This window comes from Andrena cerasifolii, chromosome 4 (assembly GCF_050908995.1).
Source record: "Andrena cerasifolii isolate SP2316 chromosome 4, iyAndCera1_principal, whole genome shotgun sequence".
Lineage (NCBI taxonomy): Eukaryota > Metazoa > Arthropoda > Insecta > Hymenoptera > Andrenidae > Andrena > Andrena cerasifolii.
The window spans coordinates 18,232,752-18,247,862 of record NC_135121.1 but is presented as its reverse complement, the minus strand read 5'-3'; the positions used below and the strand labels follow the sequence as shown (position 1 = coordinate 18,247,862).

At 42.2% G+C, this 15,111-nt stretch overlaps 2 protein-coding genes across 5 annotated transcripts in view; one reads left to right on the top strand and one right to left on the bottom strand.

The window, feature by feature from the left end:
* The window catches only part of LOC143368446 (protein Wnt-7b), a 100,423-nt gene extending 89,520 nt beyond the window's left edge, over positions 1-10,903 (top strand). For 2 of the 3 annotated variants that reach the window (XM_076811198.1, XM_076811196.1), the window contains exons 3-8: positions 5,741-5,855; positions 6,198-6,269; positions 6,427-6,514; positions 8,482-8,661; positions 8,729-9,044; positions 9,242-10,903. In XM_076811198.1, coding sequence (XP_076667313.1) covers positions 5,741-5,855; positions 6,198-6,269; positions 6,427-6,514; positions 8,482-8,661; positions 8,729-9,044; positions 9,242-9,393 — 923 coding nt within the window. In that variant the 3' untranslated portion in view covers positions 9,394-10,903. The remainder of the gene's footprint in view (positions 1-5,740; positions 5,856-6,197; positions 6,270-6,426; positions 6,515-8,481; positions 8,662-8,728; positions 9,045-9,241) is intronic. The other variant, XM_076811197.1, reaches the window with a different exon arrangement.
* Positions 10,904-12,532: 1,629 nt separating this feature from the next.
* On the bottom strand, positions 12,533-14,799 carry LOC143367666 (regulator of microtubule dynamics protein 1). Of its 2 annotated transcripts, none has more exons than XM_076809735.1 (4): positions 14,529-14,799; positions 14,147-14,344; positions 13,823-14,071; positions 12,533-13,339 (listed from the first exon to the last, which is right to left on the bottom strand). In XM_076809735.1, the coding sequence occupies exons 1-4, from the start codon at positions 14,616-14,618 to the stop codon at positions 12,992-12,994; spliced, it is 885 nt and encodes a 294-aa protein (XP_076665850.1). In that variant the 5' UTR covers positions 14,619-14,799; the 3' UTR covers positions 12,533-12,991. The 2 variants fall into 2 exon arrangements, with proteins under 2 accessions (XP_076665850.1, XP_076665851.1); XM_076809736.1 differs by having other exon boundaries at positions 14,147-14,368; positions 14,529-14,798.
* Between the last annotated feature and the right edge of the window lie 312 nt (positions 14,800-15,111).

Below are 15,111 nucleotides of genomic sequence, written 5' to 3'. Positions count from 1 at the left end.
GATTTCAAACGACGCTGCGTCAACAGCCCCAGGTATCTTATTTTCATCCAAGACTCGGAAAACAATGACGTCAGCATTACCGAAGAAACCAGGAAGCTCAACCTAACACGCGCCAACAAGTCATAGCTTACAATTAAATTTGCCACAGTTTTGATGCAACTCGTCCACCACATCGGCGACAAAACAATAAAATTATCAATTTAACCCTCCGCGGTCAGGCCTTCTTAAAATCACAATTGATCATTTCTGAGTTTCCATTTTCGTATTTTTGAATTTTTTAACTTTTCAGCGATAATTGTACATTCGTAATACTCGTGCAATCATGCTCTAATAATCTCCTTCTAGAAATGCAAATTTTGATACGTTGAATACTGTGTTTGGGGGGTGAAAGTGGGCCCAGATGATCCCTCTTCGGTAAGAAACAACGTTGCAAGGTATAATTCGCAACGTTCGACCATGGACACTGTAATATCTTCGGAACGACAGGATACACAGTGTTGTATAGTGCGCTATACAAATAGATTGAGGTCTACCCTTCGGAATCGCCGTGTGCCGGGGCCTAATATGGAAGCGGTACTCATTTGGTGCGTTCACAATTTACAGCTGAAATGAATTTATGGAAAGGCCACCTCTCTTTTCTCCGCCCATTGAGCGGCCGCCGCCGCGGACGCCGACGAAACGATAAATATCCCCGTTACCCTCTTCCGACACTAAGTAGATGTACGCTCTGCCGTCCTTTGACATAAACACTCGGCATAAATTCATCAACCTTGTGACCGATGTGCTCGCCTAACTGTCCCCCACGTCCCAGCGCGGTACAATCGGTCGTTCGTGCACGGGGAAACGACCTGTCCTTCGATAAATCGAAAGCAAGCTCCGTGGAACGGTCGTCGCGAGGAGGAACGATGTTGCGAGGGTGACGCAGGTAGTTTTGTTGCCAATGGAAAACGACGATCGCCGACGTGACGATTTCTTCTAGACTACAGAACCGAATGACATGATTTTTATAAGTATTATCCGTCTCTCCGTACGAAATTGATAACTTGAACATCTAACACGCATTCGGCTCCGTTGCTTTCGAATTGGCAACGCCGGCTGGCCAGTACGCCGAGGACCCGCAGGTCTTGGGTCCGCGTCCTGTCGCCCGAGGCGCTCTTTTTCGCCTTCATATTAATCTATAGAGCATAAGAAATAATCATTTCCGAAGGTAACGAAAAGTCTAATTAATTGCGAGTAGTTGAATTACCCTAAAAGGAACGATATGAGTAAGGTGATGCGCAGGGAGGAAGTAGTTGGTTCGCGGTAAATCAGACAAACGTTTATAGCCCCAGCAGGGAATAAGGAACGCGAAGTTTAGGACACTTGAATGGGAAAAGCGTAGTTATCGCTTTATTCAATGCAGAATATAAAAGAATAACTACAAAAACGCTCGCGCAAGGGGCGCTCCGATAAAATCCCTTCCAAGTAACCAACGGCCTGCGCATCAGAAAAAACCATCATTGTGCTCCGTAAAGCGGAGCAATCTCTTCGTTCCTACCGAATCAGGTTCCGCTCGGAGAAAAGAAGCAGAGGCGCAAAGGGGAGAGCGCCGGACGGGCGCGCAATCGGTAAGCACGGGATCCTCCTGCCGATCGTTTTCGACTCGGCGAGGATGTCGCGTGCTACATAAATTGGACGCATCGGGACACGCGGGAACGAGCGGCAGATACCGATCTCCTCGCTGGCGTCTTATAAATCAAGCAGTCGATCGTGGAGAGATACGGATCTCGAGGCCGCGTTATAAACCGTGACCACGAGCTGCCCGTGCCCGATCATGGCGCCCTGCATGATCGCCTCCGACGGGCGTGAATGCGTTCGTTTTCTTCCTGCGTCGGGCCGCGGCGCGACGAGGATGATGCATCCGCAGCCTAAGGGAATGCTCACTGACAATAAGAACAGAAACGGGGTGGCGGCCGCGTCGCGTTGCACTCGCGCGTGTAGGCAGCTGCACGCGATGCACTTTATCTAAGAGTTCCTGGCGTATCTCGTTCCGTTCGCACGTCATTTTCGCGCGAACAGGTAAAACAGAGCGGAAGGATGATTTAATTAATGAGACGGCGTCGGAAGATCGGCGGGAACGCAGTGTTTCATTGATGGATTGCCAGTTCTCTCCTGTTATCGTTTCTCGCTAAGTAGTTTATGCGAGACGGGACGAGTGGGGGAGGTTTTAATTCTCTGATGTATTTAAGGGGTATTTAGAATCTGCATTCGGGCTTGCGAAGACGAAAGTGGTGGTGAGCATTTTTCTTTTGATTTTGTTACAGGTGCAAGTGATAGGTAGGCAGTTCTTGAATGTATGTGAAGTAGGTAGACATCGCCGAGCAGAGTTTTCTGTATTATTATTAAACATGAATTATTCATATGTGCTCGACAAGTGTTCCCACGTTGATAGAGGATGCGTTATAGATTTTTAAAGGGTTCGTTGGGAAGATTCATATTCTACTCTGGCTCGTTACTCCCCCGAGGGTACTCTCACTTCCGCGTTGATATTACGCCATTTTTACTCTGCAGCATTCAATCATTTGTCTAACTACAAAGAAATTCGAATGAATACCCTTTTACTCGGTCTCATTTACAGCCCCGTCGAAGTAGCGCTCTATGCGGTCGTTAAAGTCACTGAACTTGAACGTGTTGTGTGCCTACTTAGTCAAGCGGCCATAGACATTGTGTTATAGCTATCCAATGAAACAAACGCGAATCAGATACATTCGAATGGATCAACTTCATAAATGAATAATAAAAGGAACGACAATCATTTCGTCTAGTTTCTCTTCAACTCTGAACATATTCAATAGCTCTCTCACAGAGATCAGTTGCTTCGTAGAAATTCACAGAATTAACCACGCAAAAATACACAAAACTTCCATATTCTTCCATCTCCTGAATGACCACCACCTTTAACATTTACAATACAATTTATGCTTCTCACTCGACGGACCCTGTAATTTCGCGGCCGAGCAAAGTCGCGCAGTAAAAATTACCATTTTCTTTCTCAAATATGCCACAAAGAATGCATCCGCTATTAGACGCGGGCCTTTTATACCGATATAAGTTCGTCCCTTGAATAAAAGGGGCGGCGTTTCGCGCGGCTGTTGGGGTAATTACGGCGGGGATCGCGCTCGATTATGATCGCGGATAACGGGAAAAATGAAATCGAATGACTCGCGAAAGTGCACGTAGGTATATGTGTTTACTTTCACAATATGCGAGCCAGTGGAGCGCGTGTCGGTGACTATGAATTATAACCGTGGGCATAACAAACATCGACTCGGGTAGTATTATACGGCAACCGCGTGTAGGAAGATCGGCTGTAATTACAGTTAACCGGATCTTTTCAATCCCCCTGCCTCCAGCCGATGATGCGCGAATCGAAGCGGCGAAAGGGGCAGAAACGGACGCGTTAAATGAAAAGAACGATGTTCCCTTTCGAAATTCGCGACACGACGTTTCTCGCCTCTCGGCGATTTCATTGTTGTGTGCCGTAATGAACGGCGATACCGGCCGTTGCGATACGCTCGATGATTATTTACATAGTTAATCTTCTAGACAGTCGATTTGTAATGTCTGCTTTACTGATGGTCCAAGTTGTACTTGATAGTAATTCTCTACCACCAAACCCGAGGAAAATGGCAAATGGTTCATGTAGGTACGACGTTCAACGTAAGTGGCGGATAAAAGAAAGTTTACATCCTTTAAAATCCCATAACTTTTTTAGAATTGGTCGAAACAACTTGAGCTTTTTTCGAGAAGCTAGAAGGATTAATTTGATACGTGGCGTGTTTCGTCGTTTTAAAAAAATTGCAATTGGCGGAATAGCAACAAAATAGTAAAGGTCGTTTTTTGGTTAAATAATCGTAGAATAAGGCCAAAATTCGCTGATTTCGGGAATTTCGCGATTTTCGACCATATTTTGCAATCTTTAAGCGTTTATAACTCAAAGCAACGTTAACCGATTTTGATGAAATTTTGAACATGTATACAACTTACTTAAATCTACAAACGGGATTTTTGAATTTTCATTACAGGCTCAGAAAAAAAGTTGAAAAACGATTTTTACTATTTTTCTTGCTATTCCGACCAATTGCAATTTTTTTCAAAACAATGACGCACGCCAAATAGCAAATTAATCCTTCTAGCTTCTCGAAAAAAGCTCAAGTTGTTTGGAAAAATTCTAAAAAAAGTTATGGGATTTTAAAGGATGTAAACTTTCTTTCGTTCGCCACTGTACTTAAGTATGTAGTCACTGCATTCCACTTTTCTTTAAAAATTTGGAACTTTCGGGGATTATCGTGATTCTGATCAACCCCGGTGCTTTGACTGGCACGTGGCAATTTAAGTATGTTTGCAATCGTGTTTCCGTTTCACCGTCAAATATGTATCCGGAGTTTCTTTCCCGTTGAAAAATCGAAGGATCTACAAGCCCTGTTGCGTCGTTGCAGTTCAATTTTCGCGCCGGTGTAGTCGTAAAAATTGCAAGAAACTTTCGAAGGATCGAGTCGAAGAGATGGAGAGTAACGATAAGACTCGATCGGCCGTGAAAATTGCACTGTTAAAGCGTGCAACCAGTGCCTCCGGGTCGGCTTACGGGTATATCGAGTTTTATTACGCGCGATAATTAGGCGTCGCGTGTAAAAGGCGATCTTGACGTTCGAATTAAAGTCGGCCGAGGTTGATGGCTGCCAAGCGAGCGCGAATCAACTCGGACACAGACTATCGCGTAGGTGTTCGGAACGACGACCGAGCGCCGTCGTGGGGGGAAAAAAACGCAACATCGAGAAGAAAGGAACGCTCGGTAACTCATTCAGAATGGCAAACGAGCTGAAAGAGCCGCTCGGGTAATTAATTGTGCTCGCGCTTTACGCGGCTCTCTACGTGTGTCGGATAGCTGTAAATTAGTGTGACGGAAACGCTGGTGGACAATGTGGGTTTGCGCGGCTGATGTATCATGCTTGTCGGCAAAATGAAGTAGATCGGTTCGCGCGACGCGTGGATTAAAACACGTCGCGTGCTTGGCGCGCAGGGATTGGAAACGCGAACTTCGAACTTAATAGGTATCGACAGGAGATTGCGAACAAGCGAATCTTAGACTTGCGATTAGAAGACACTAATACAATGCGGTTCGAAATTAATCACAATGACTGCGCGAGAATAATGATTCCGCGCCTCTTAGCCGTCTTTCAAGATTTTTCCAAAATCCTCAGATTATTACTACTAAAAGCGCGACGAGTGAAATATTCCCGGCCGAAGTATGTTTGCTGACCACCTACGTAAAGTGTCTTATTAATTAAAACGCGGGGAATCGGTGTCCTAATTGGTAAGAATTGAGGAATGCTTTCTCTGTTAAGCAATTCTGAACGTTAATAAGCACGGATTACTCGAGGCTCTTTGTAAAGAAATTTCTACGTTCTTAGGTGTATTGAATACGAACAAACATCTTAAGAAACATCCTGCCTGTCCATGTGAATGGAATGCTTCCAGCTGTCCCAAAGAATAGTCCTAATTATCATCTTCTACAAAATCCCTTTCCGTTCCCGCGCTGCCCTTCAAAGTTCCGTAAACCGTAACCCTATCTGTCGCATAGTTGCGGCCCCGTTTCTCATAGCTTGAAATCCCTAGACACGTTTCCCACCTACCGCGCAAACTGGACAGACCTGCTCCAGTCGCTAGAACTAACAGGAAATTTCTCACTGATCTATTTCAGGAAGCAGGGAAGCAGCTTTCACGTACGCAATAAGTTCAGCGGGTGTAACGTACGCGGTGACCGCAGCTTGCAGCAGGGGCAACATCACCGCATGCGGTTGCGAACCCACCGTAAGGTAAACTGTCCTCTTTTGCTTTTGTGTTTTACTCAAGCTGGTTAAGCATTCATCGCCGACGTCAGCCTGTACGCTTCGATTGCGTTCGAAGGGCGACCTAGTTTCGGGGTTCTGATAGAATCACCCCCTATCCAGTTCATTCTACATCGTCATTTTCTAAGGCCATTCTTCATCTTGTGCCATTACTTTAGATATACATTATTAAAAGACTGATAATGGTCTTTACGGGTAATGGTAAAAGCTGCAAGAAGTTTAAAGTTCGAGGAGAAAGTGTAGCGACTAATATTTTGAAATATAGATTTACATGGTTATGAGTTAATAATACAGGGACTGTTTCCGCAGGACGAGAAAGGAATTGCCGCCAAACGGCTGGGAATGGGGTGGTTGCAGCGCGGACGTCACCTACGGGATGAGGTGAGATAATTAAACCCGATCCGTAATGAATTCGTCGCCGGTACACGCGGCACCCTTTGCACGTGTCACGTGCGTGTAAAACTTACGTGACGCTGTGTACCTACGTCGCGGCAGTTGTTGCACAGGCATGGATTTTAATATTATAATTTAATGTTAGGTTCGCGCGTAGGTTTCTGGACGCGAGGGAGGTCGAGGGTGACGCAAGGAGTCTGATGAATCTTCATAATAACAAAGCTGGAAGGAAGGTGAGTAACGCGTGCTATTATTCAGACATGATTCACGATGCACGGAAAGTATGCGCATGAAATTTCATTTCAAATTCCCTACGTTCTTCGAGCTTATATCCCAAAGTTAAGTTTACCTCCATTCCCCACTTGGGAAGCACTGTACACTTGAATTTTGTAAAAACCCATTCGACTCGATTCTTCGTACGTTTATGACCCCACCGAGACCTAAGAATTTGCAGAATGCGTGTAGTTTCCTGGGGTAATATAATTTTATTGGGGGCATCAGTTTGCGGGGCCCCAATTTGTCTTCACGGCCGCGGACAATGCAAATTTTTAAGAACTCAGGTAGAGCGGGACATTCAAAGTACCCTGTCGTAATTTCCTAATCCCTAGACACTTGGCACAATGCGTTCGGTTTGCGTTTTTTGTGCAACCCGTAGTACAGCTCGCTCTATACTTGCTGATTTTCTCGAATTACACCATAAATCGGTTACATTCGGTAATGACAGGTATACGTGACAGCAGGCACGCAAGACACCTAAGCGATCGCCATTACTATGCACGGTTTTCGCTCTTTGAGTTTGTGCAAAATGCGTTCAGCACACCCTGATTGCCCCACATAATGGAATTCTTCGTAGGAAATCACAGCAATACTACAGAAACGTGAAAAATTACCGATCATATCGTTCTGAATGGTACAATGTACGATACTGGCTTTTTACCGATTTCGATCGAGTCCTATAACTGCACTTTATTACTTTACTATCACTGCCACATTGTACAAATACCATCTACAGGTGAATAAAATTAAAATGCTCAACCTTTTTGAATTCCTTTCCACCACCTGCAACGTAGAAGCTAATGTTACTTTCGACCCCACAAAATTCATAGGCATTCCTATAAAGTGTACCTACACCTAACTGCTTTTCTAAAGTGAAACTCGTTCCATTGGAACTTGTAAAAATTTCGCGATGCACCAATACGTGGGCGGTTCCTTGGATTGCCCACTCAAGATATAACTTCCCTTGAAATCCCTCGGAGCCATTGTTACCGAACCAATTCGAATTGGCCGGGCCGGAAATTAATTTCCTCGGATTCGAGGGTAACGCAGATCCATGGAGCAAGGTAGGGGAGGCAGGGTCGACGGTCGGGAAGGAACGTTTGTGAGAAAGGACCGGGCGTTGCGCCGCAGGTAGGGTACGCGAACGGGCGGCGCCTTAATTGGGGAAAGTTCGTCGAGCTTTCGTCTTCTTCGATGGGCTTTATTATCGAGGCGGCAATAAAAACGAGCATATATCGTGCCCACCTCCTCTGTGCGCGCGTACCGATCTGTACGCGCGTATAGACACGCACTGGCTAACGATTTATTCTTACAGTCGTCGATCGCCTCGCCTTGCCACGCCGCATACTTTATGCCCCGGCGATTTTTTTCTCAACCTCCCTCTGCCTCTCTTTCTTTCTCACTCCCGATAATTCGAAATGTAAACCAGTTCTCTGAGCGTACGCGTTGCCCAGTAGACGCACAATGGGCGGGAAGACGAAGGAACACGCACTTCGAGGGAATTTACGAACGGGCTTCGTTTTAAATTGACAGCCTACTCGCTGATACTCAGATGAATTCCGACGTTGCACAGTTTGCGTGGACATAGATTTGGCGCGAAGTACACAACTCAATTGCACGGTTTCTATCTAACTGAAGAAGATGTAGTGGAGGATGCACAGTGGCGCGACAGAACAAGAATTTTTCCATCGTTTCCTTGAACCGTTAAGGGTAGAAGTAAGGGAGTCCGCTAACAACATTGCCTATTCGCAAAACGTGGGGTGGAGATGCAATAATCAGGTGTAGCACTACGAGCTGCGATGGTACATGCTTCGAAGCGTCAGGGCTTTGTGTCTAATAGAGAGATCAGATTTGAAATTGCATTGCTTGTGTACAGGGTAGATAGAATTTGCTAGTGGATAACGCGTATATTGTTCCTTTGCAGATAGTTAAAGCCCTCCTGCAAACGGAATGCAAGTGCCACGGCGTGTCCGGCTCCTGCACCGTGAGGACCTGCTGGCGAACCTTGCCTAGTTTTCGTCAGATCGGCGATGCACTGATGAAAAAGTATTACAGAGCCAGGCCAGTCATAGCGATCACACCGCCGCCACCCCCCACGATGCAGGTAATCGCTTACTTAATTGCTACACTGATTTGTATTGCAACCTGTGAGACACTTGCCTTTCGCGCAGAGTTTAGACACGTTGCATTCGACCTCGGCGGAGATGGTACCAATCTTGGGCAACGACGCGAAAACCCAAGGGAAACCGAACGAGGTTGGCAAGTCCCGGCACGATCGACAACCCCCGAAGAAAGCCGTTAAACCGAGGCGGCCGCACTTGGTGCTGAAGAGAACGAAATCTAGCGGCAGATCGGCCATGGGGCAGAAAAGAATTCCAAAGAGAAACGAGCTGGTTTTTCTGCAGCCTTCCCCTAACTACTGCGAGCCAGATTTGGCGCAGGGCAGCCTGGGAACGCAGGGCAGATATTGTAATCGTACTAGTAAAGGTAAACCGAATCGAATGACAGCTCAAGGTGCTTGATCTTCGAAAATGGTACAGAAACATTTTTCTTAAAATGCGTTTCTTTTGTCACGGTGGCCTCTGACGAAGCGCTTTCTTAAGAGTTCATTGTGTTATATTGAATATTAGTACCTTTACTGTAACCTATGCACATACGTTATGAACTGTGTGCTACTTTTTCAGGAACCGACGGATGCGACTTGATGTGCTGTGGTCGCGGCTACAACACGCATCAATTCACAAGAACGTGGCAGTGCAGATGCAAATTTCACTGGTGTTGCAGAGTGCATTGTGAAACGTGCACCGAACGTACCGAAGAGTACACGTGCAAATAAACGTTGAACCGTGTTTGCAATTTCGGCACGCAGCGATTATGTAAATAGGTACTGGACGTAACCGACGTCAGAAGTGTTGCTCGACGTCGATAATAGACTCGCACGATTTATGAGATCGAGTACAACCCACAGAAATTTACTGCTCCAACGCGAAGAGTAACTTAATGTTGTCCCCCGAAACGAGATTTATGTAAAGTTTAACGCGCATAATTAGTGATAGTCTACAGGGCGTTCGTTTTAGTGCTTAATTTAATTGATTCGTAAACATATAGGGATCTAATTACACGATCGGAGTCCTCGCAAGCTTTGTAAAGTTTTTTTATTATTTAACATAGCCAATGATATTCCTAGTACGTAATTTTTTAGACGATATTCACCGTGTCAGTGTATCTCGATATTCACGATTATTCAATCACATACGATCATGAAATGTGAACTATTGTATTGAAATCTTTTCATCCGATGTCCAAGTAGGGGTAGCTACGGAAGAGTAGATATTGGAAGAGATTGAGTTACCATTTTGGAATCTTGAAAAATGTTGGAATGACTCAAACAAGCCGATAGTACTTAGAACTGATATAGACAAATCAATAATTAAGTAGTACGTGTTTATTATCAAACGATTATGACTATGGAATCCTAATATCGATTGCAAGCACATCTTTAAGCATTCTCTATTTTTAACTAAATTTTCATTTCACCATTTTTCCATTTGTTATTATTACTTTGATTTCTCTGCGGTCATACACCTATTTTACAAACATAATAGTCAGTAAAAGTATTTTTATATTAAATTCACGGTACTCCTATATATCATATTTTCTATGTGATCTGAGAAATGTGATTCCCAGATAATTTTGAACAGTCGAACACCTTAATATATTTTCCTGGGTTTTCCCACAAAGCAGCTGAGTCATTACCCCCACTGTTCCCTTACATTAATACGCAAACACTTCTGAAATCCCCCTGCGCAAAAATATATGCAAAGCGAAAAGATGCTAATCCAACACCTAGGGTAGCTCAAATAACGATCCCAACAATCCCTACTTTACTGTACTTAGTCTGATGTAATACGCGCAAAGAATGAAGCATGCGGTCCTTCAATTGCGCGCGAAGTGATACAATTGATGTAATTACTACGCCCACGCAAATAATATACTCTAAGACGTAGCGAAGCGATAATCAACTCGTTCGATTCTTTGAGATTCTATATGAATTACTGAATTGAACTTTATATCAAGGTACGCGTATAATTACCATTCCATCGATCACTGATTTTAGTAGCCCAGTGGTACGCAGGCTTTCCATGTTTCGTAGAATGCGTAAATTATTATTTATTAAAGACACGGCCGTAAATTATAAACGTAAGCGGTGTATTTGCTTAACTTCGACGACTAATAATAAACGGAATTGCATTTTTCTTGGCTGACTTCTCATTCACGGCCCTTTCCGTAGCTCTTACGTTCCCCCGATGGCCACCGAAATAGTTACGTTGCTATTACGAAACTACGCGACGAATACCGTGTCAACTGACCTGGGTGGCCACTAATAATGCTACCATGGCAAACAGATTAGCAAGGGTCGGAGAAACACAGGGACATAATACATACTTTGGCGCCGGAAGGATATGGAAGCTCTTGAAGGATGAAGTGGGGAGCAGGTAAGAGGACAATGCAGGGTAGACGAAAACATTAACAATGATTGACACGACAACGGCGGCCAACTGGCTAACCCGACGACTATATAAGGTAGCGATTTACTCGGGGATATCATTTTCGGTATAAGCACAGAGCAGCACATTTCGAGGTGTGAACACTGCAACTTTGCCGCGAGCGTCAGAGCTACACTTTCCACGGTGAGTCTAACATCATTATAATATCTTTAACAATACTTTGACTTGCCAATAATGTTGGAATCTACTCTTTTTATAATTTCCTTCTTTTAGTCAAAAACATCACAAATAATTGTAGGCGTATCTGTAATTGCGAAACTTTAATTTTCCGAAGCACTGTTTAAGGCGTGCACGAGGGTTGACCCCTTCTTGCATAAAAGTTAAATTAAATTTATTTGAAGGAAACAGTAAAATGTTTAACGACCTAACGATAACAAACTTCTTCTCCCCGTTTCAGATTGTACGTTCGACTAGTATATCCACGATGGTGCCAGCTTTGCAAAATCATTGCCGACACTTGCCGGCGGAATTTCGCATCATGCCAACGCCGACGGTACCATTGCCACCGAATCACGTTTTGCTGTACTGTCTTTGCCCGTGTGGGACGCATAGGACACACTTTACGGTCCATCGGAACATTCTGCTCGAACAGATGGCAAGGAATGAACTGATAACGCAACACGTACGACCGCTGCCGCTTATTCAGAGGCTGGCCGAGATGCAAATGCATGGAAGATCCCGACGATATCCATTTTACAGAGCACATCGCGAAGCAACGAAAATGGAGAGTGACGAAGAAGATATCGACCGCTAAGAGTGACTGTTTCAATTTAGAGATTCTTTTGTGCAATTGTAATTAACTCGAGATTCCTATTCGTATCAATCGGCTAACAAGGGAACATCCCGAACCCGGAAATTCAAAAAATTCTGAAACTTCGTGAATACGTAGGGAATTTCCCCCTGATTACAACGCAATTTTTGTTTGCTGCCCAAATGGACTCTAAGGGGGTGTAATTGATCTGTGAAAATCCTGTTATTTTCCGATTTTCTGTTATAACTCGTGAACTGTAAAATATTTTTTTGCCAAATGATAGATATAATTAAAAGAAGTAACTTTTGTTTGAAACTTTTTTTTCTATTTCTTACATTTCGCGAGTTACAACACAAAATCGGAAAATAGCCGAATTTTCGGGGGTTAATTTCACCCCCTTCGAGTGAATTTGGGCAGTAAACAAAAACTGCGTTGTAATCACGAGGAAATCCCCTACATATTCGCAGTTTCAGAATTTTTTGAATTTTCGGGTTCGCGGTCTTTCCTTGTAAGTGATGAAGTACTTTATGTACAAATATTCTGTGACTCGTGTTAAATACCTATAATTATAGTATAAGTGCCGTGCATGGATACACAAGATGTATTTAAGATGATAAATTTTTAAGTGGCTGTTTTAGGGATTGTAATGTTAAAAATTATTTGTAAATTGCAAGGTGTAGACATATATTTTATTCGTTAGTGTGGTGTACATGTATAAAAGTATAAAAAATATTACAATTGCCGATTACCTTCGAGGTATGCCATATAATTACAGTAGTATTACACGTTTTATTTTTAAACGCATTCTGAACATTTACAATTGTATTTGTCTTTTGCACATTCGTTGCTTATAATAATGCAACGCAATCTTCAGACACTCATCTTTTCACTTGATGTATGTATGTATATGACTACTTAATGATGCTTGTATAAAAGTATTACCATAAAAGTGTTGGGACACAAGCACATTTTCTTCTTAATAAATATTCTTTGTATAAAAATGAAATCTTAGATTTATTTTGTGCCCTTAAACATTACCACTCTTCGAAAGCAGCTAAGCACTGATAATTAATTATTGTTTGTGCCACAGAATGTAAAAAGTTTTGTGATCTTTCTTATATATTTTTCAATACTTTTTGTGCCTCTTGCTTGGCATTCTGATCATCATCATTTTTAGCAGGATATTCAACCGTCATTTTTAAATACTTCAAAGCTTCTTCTTTTTTATTCAACTTCAAGTAAGTTTTCCCCAGCATTAATAAGTTGTAACTGTAGAAATTGGGGTCAACTTCCTCTGCATTTTCGAAATATTTCAGAGCCTCTTCGAAGGAAGAAGTCGGCGGCTCTCCAAATATTACAGCTGCGATCTTTCTTTGATACCATGCTAAATCAGAAACTTGGTAACACCATGTACCCAACATGTACATAGTCGTTGCATCCATTGGGTTGAGTTCTATTGCCCTCTGCAATATCATGCACAGACATGCAAATTTCGGTATCATTCTTTGTGTTATACAATGATAAATACATTACTTAAAAACATATATAATAGAGCTGTTACTTTTTGACCCGTCGGGTACCAGAGTTGGGCAAAATGTAATCTAATTACAAATTACAAAGTACGATTGAACTGTAATTGTGTAATTGATTACACATTACTTTCTGTAATCGTTCATTTAGATAGTTGACAAAACCAAATGGTCAACTACCTAAATTAACAATTACAGAAAATAATGTGTAATCAATTACACAATTACAGTTTAATCGTACTTTGTAATTTGTAATTAGATTACATTTGGCCCAACTCTGTCGTGTACCCGGCTACCCGGAACAACTTCAAGCCATTGAATATGGTATTGTTCGATCATTTTTGGCTAACAGTTTCGGGTAGCCAGGTACCCGACGGGTCAAAAAGTAAAAGCGCTAATATGTAACGTAAAATGTACCAGCATATGGTTTTTCACATTATACAATTCCCTTATTCGGACTTTCATGCCTTCGTAAGAACATTTGCTGTCGAGAATAATCGACATCCATTTGTGTACAGCCCAATGATCCTCTTTTAGCTTCAGAGCATTTTCCATCAAATCGTATGCTTCGTAAATCATCTTTTTCCCTTCTACTTCGCTAGCTGTCTTAGCCATTTTATATAATGCTCTAGACAAGCGCCATACAATTTCAACGTCCCCACTATCCTATAGAAGTCTAACGTATATTTCTGAAGTCTTGGATGGGATACATGTACAATTCCAATAAAAGAATATATTTACTCTATAATGTGACAAAAGATCATATATTTCTTTATATTTTCCTTGATCAAATAATGCATCTGCCTTTGCTATTACCACTTCCTTTGTAGTTATGCCCGTTTCACTTTCACTTTTCTTTTTCGCTAGACCCCACATACCCATAGCCATAAAGGAAGACGCACCTATTAATTTTGTCACTAATCCATGGCGATTGTTCCTCTAATAATGAAAGCTAATTAAACACTGTCGGATAATGTATTAAAGTTATACTTTTCGTGGAAACTTTGTACTAAATTTACATGTGATTGTACATTGTAAAAATCATGTTTGTTGAACATATATCATGCTATACTACGAATTAATGAAAAATAAACTGCAGTTACATTTATGTATAATTGCAAACCTGTTGTGAAATCTCCGAACTTCTATGAATTAGCGATCTTTGCAATATTTTTGCGTTTCTCGTAAATCGTAACACCTTTTGTAGCATCATGTTAAATTACAAATATTTACAGAGAAATACACAGAAACTAATGTAATTAACATATGATGCATTTAAATTTAAATGATAAGCCACTTGGTGTGTATACAAATTTATTTTGACAAATAAAGGTGTTATTCACGTCACGCAGAAAACACTATACACATATTTGACATAATAAATGTAACTTATAGATATGCCACATGTATCGGTACCAAGAAAAATTCGATATTGTTTATTTCATGCATTATTACTAGAGCACTAAAGAGGTGAGTATGCGCATCCACCATATAGGGTCCTCTGGAGAGAGAAGATTATTGAGTATCCGCCTTTTGAGTATTGTCAAATTCGCTTTATAAACCAAATATAAACTTGAATGTAATAAAATACCCTAATAATGTGTCGTGCTACCATGCATTAATATCAACAACGCATATTTTGTTTATAAAGCGAATTTGACCATACTCAAAAAGGCGGGGACTCAATAATCTTCTCTCTCCAGAGG

What these genes read in the sequence shown, in the direction of transcription:
- LOC143367666 (XM_076809735.1), bottom strand. Translation starts at nt 14,618, where the DNA reads ATGATGCTACAAAAGGTGTTACGATTTACGAGAAACGCAAAAATATTG. An exon ending in GTTCGGAGATTTCACAACAG is followed by an intron (nt 14,345 to 14,528) that starts GTTTGCAATTAT and finishes TTTCATTATTAG; the next exon opens with AGGAACAATCGCCATGGATT. An exon ending in ATGTGAAAAACCATATGCTG is followed by an intron (nt 13,340 to 13,822) that starts GTACATTTTACG and finishes ATGATATTGCAG; the next exon opens with AGGGCAATAGAACTCAACCC.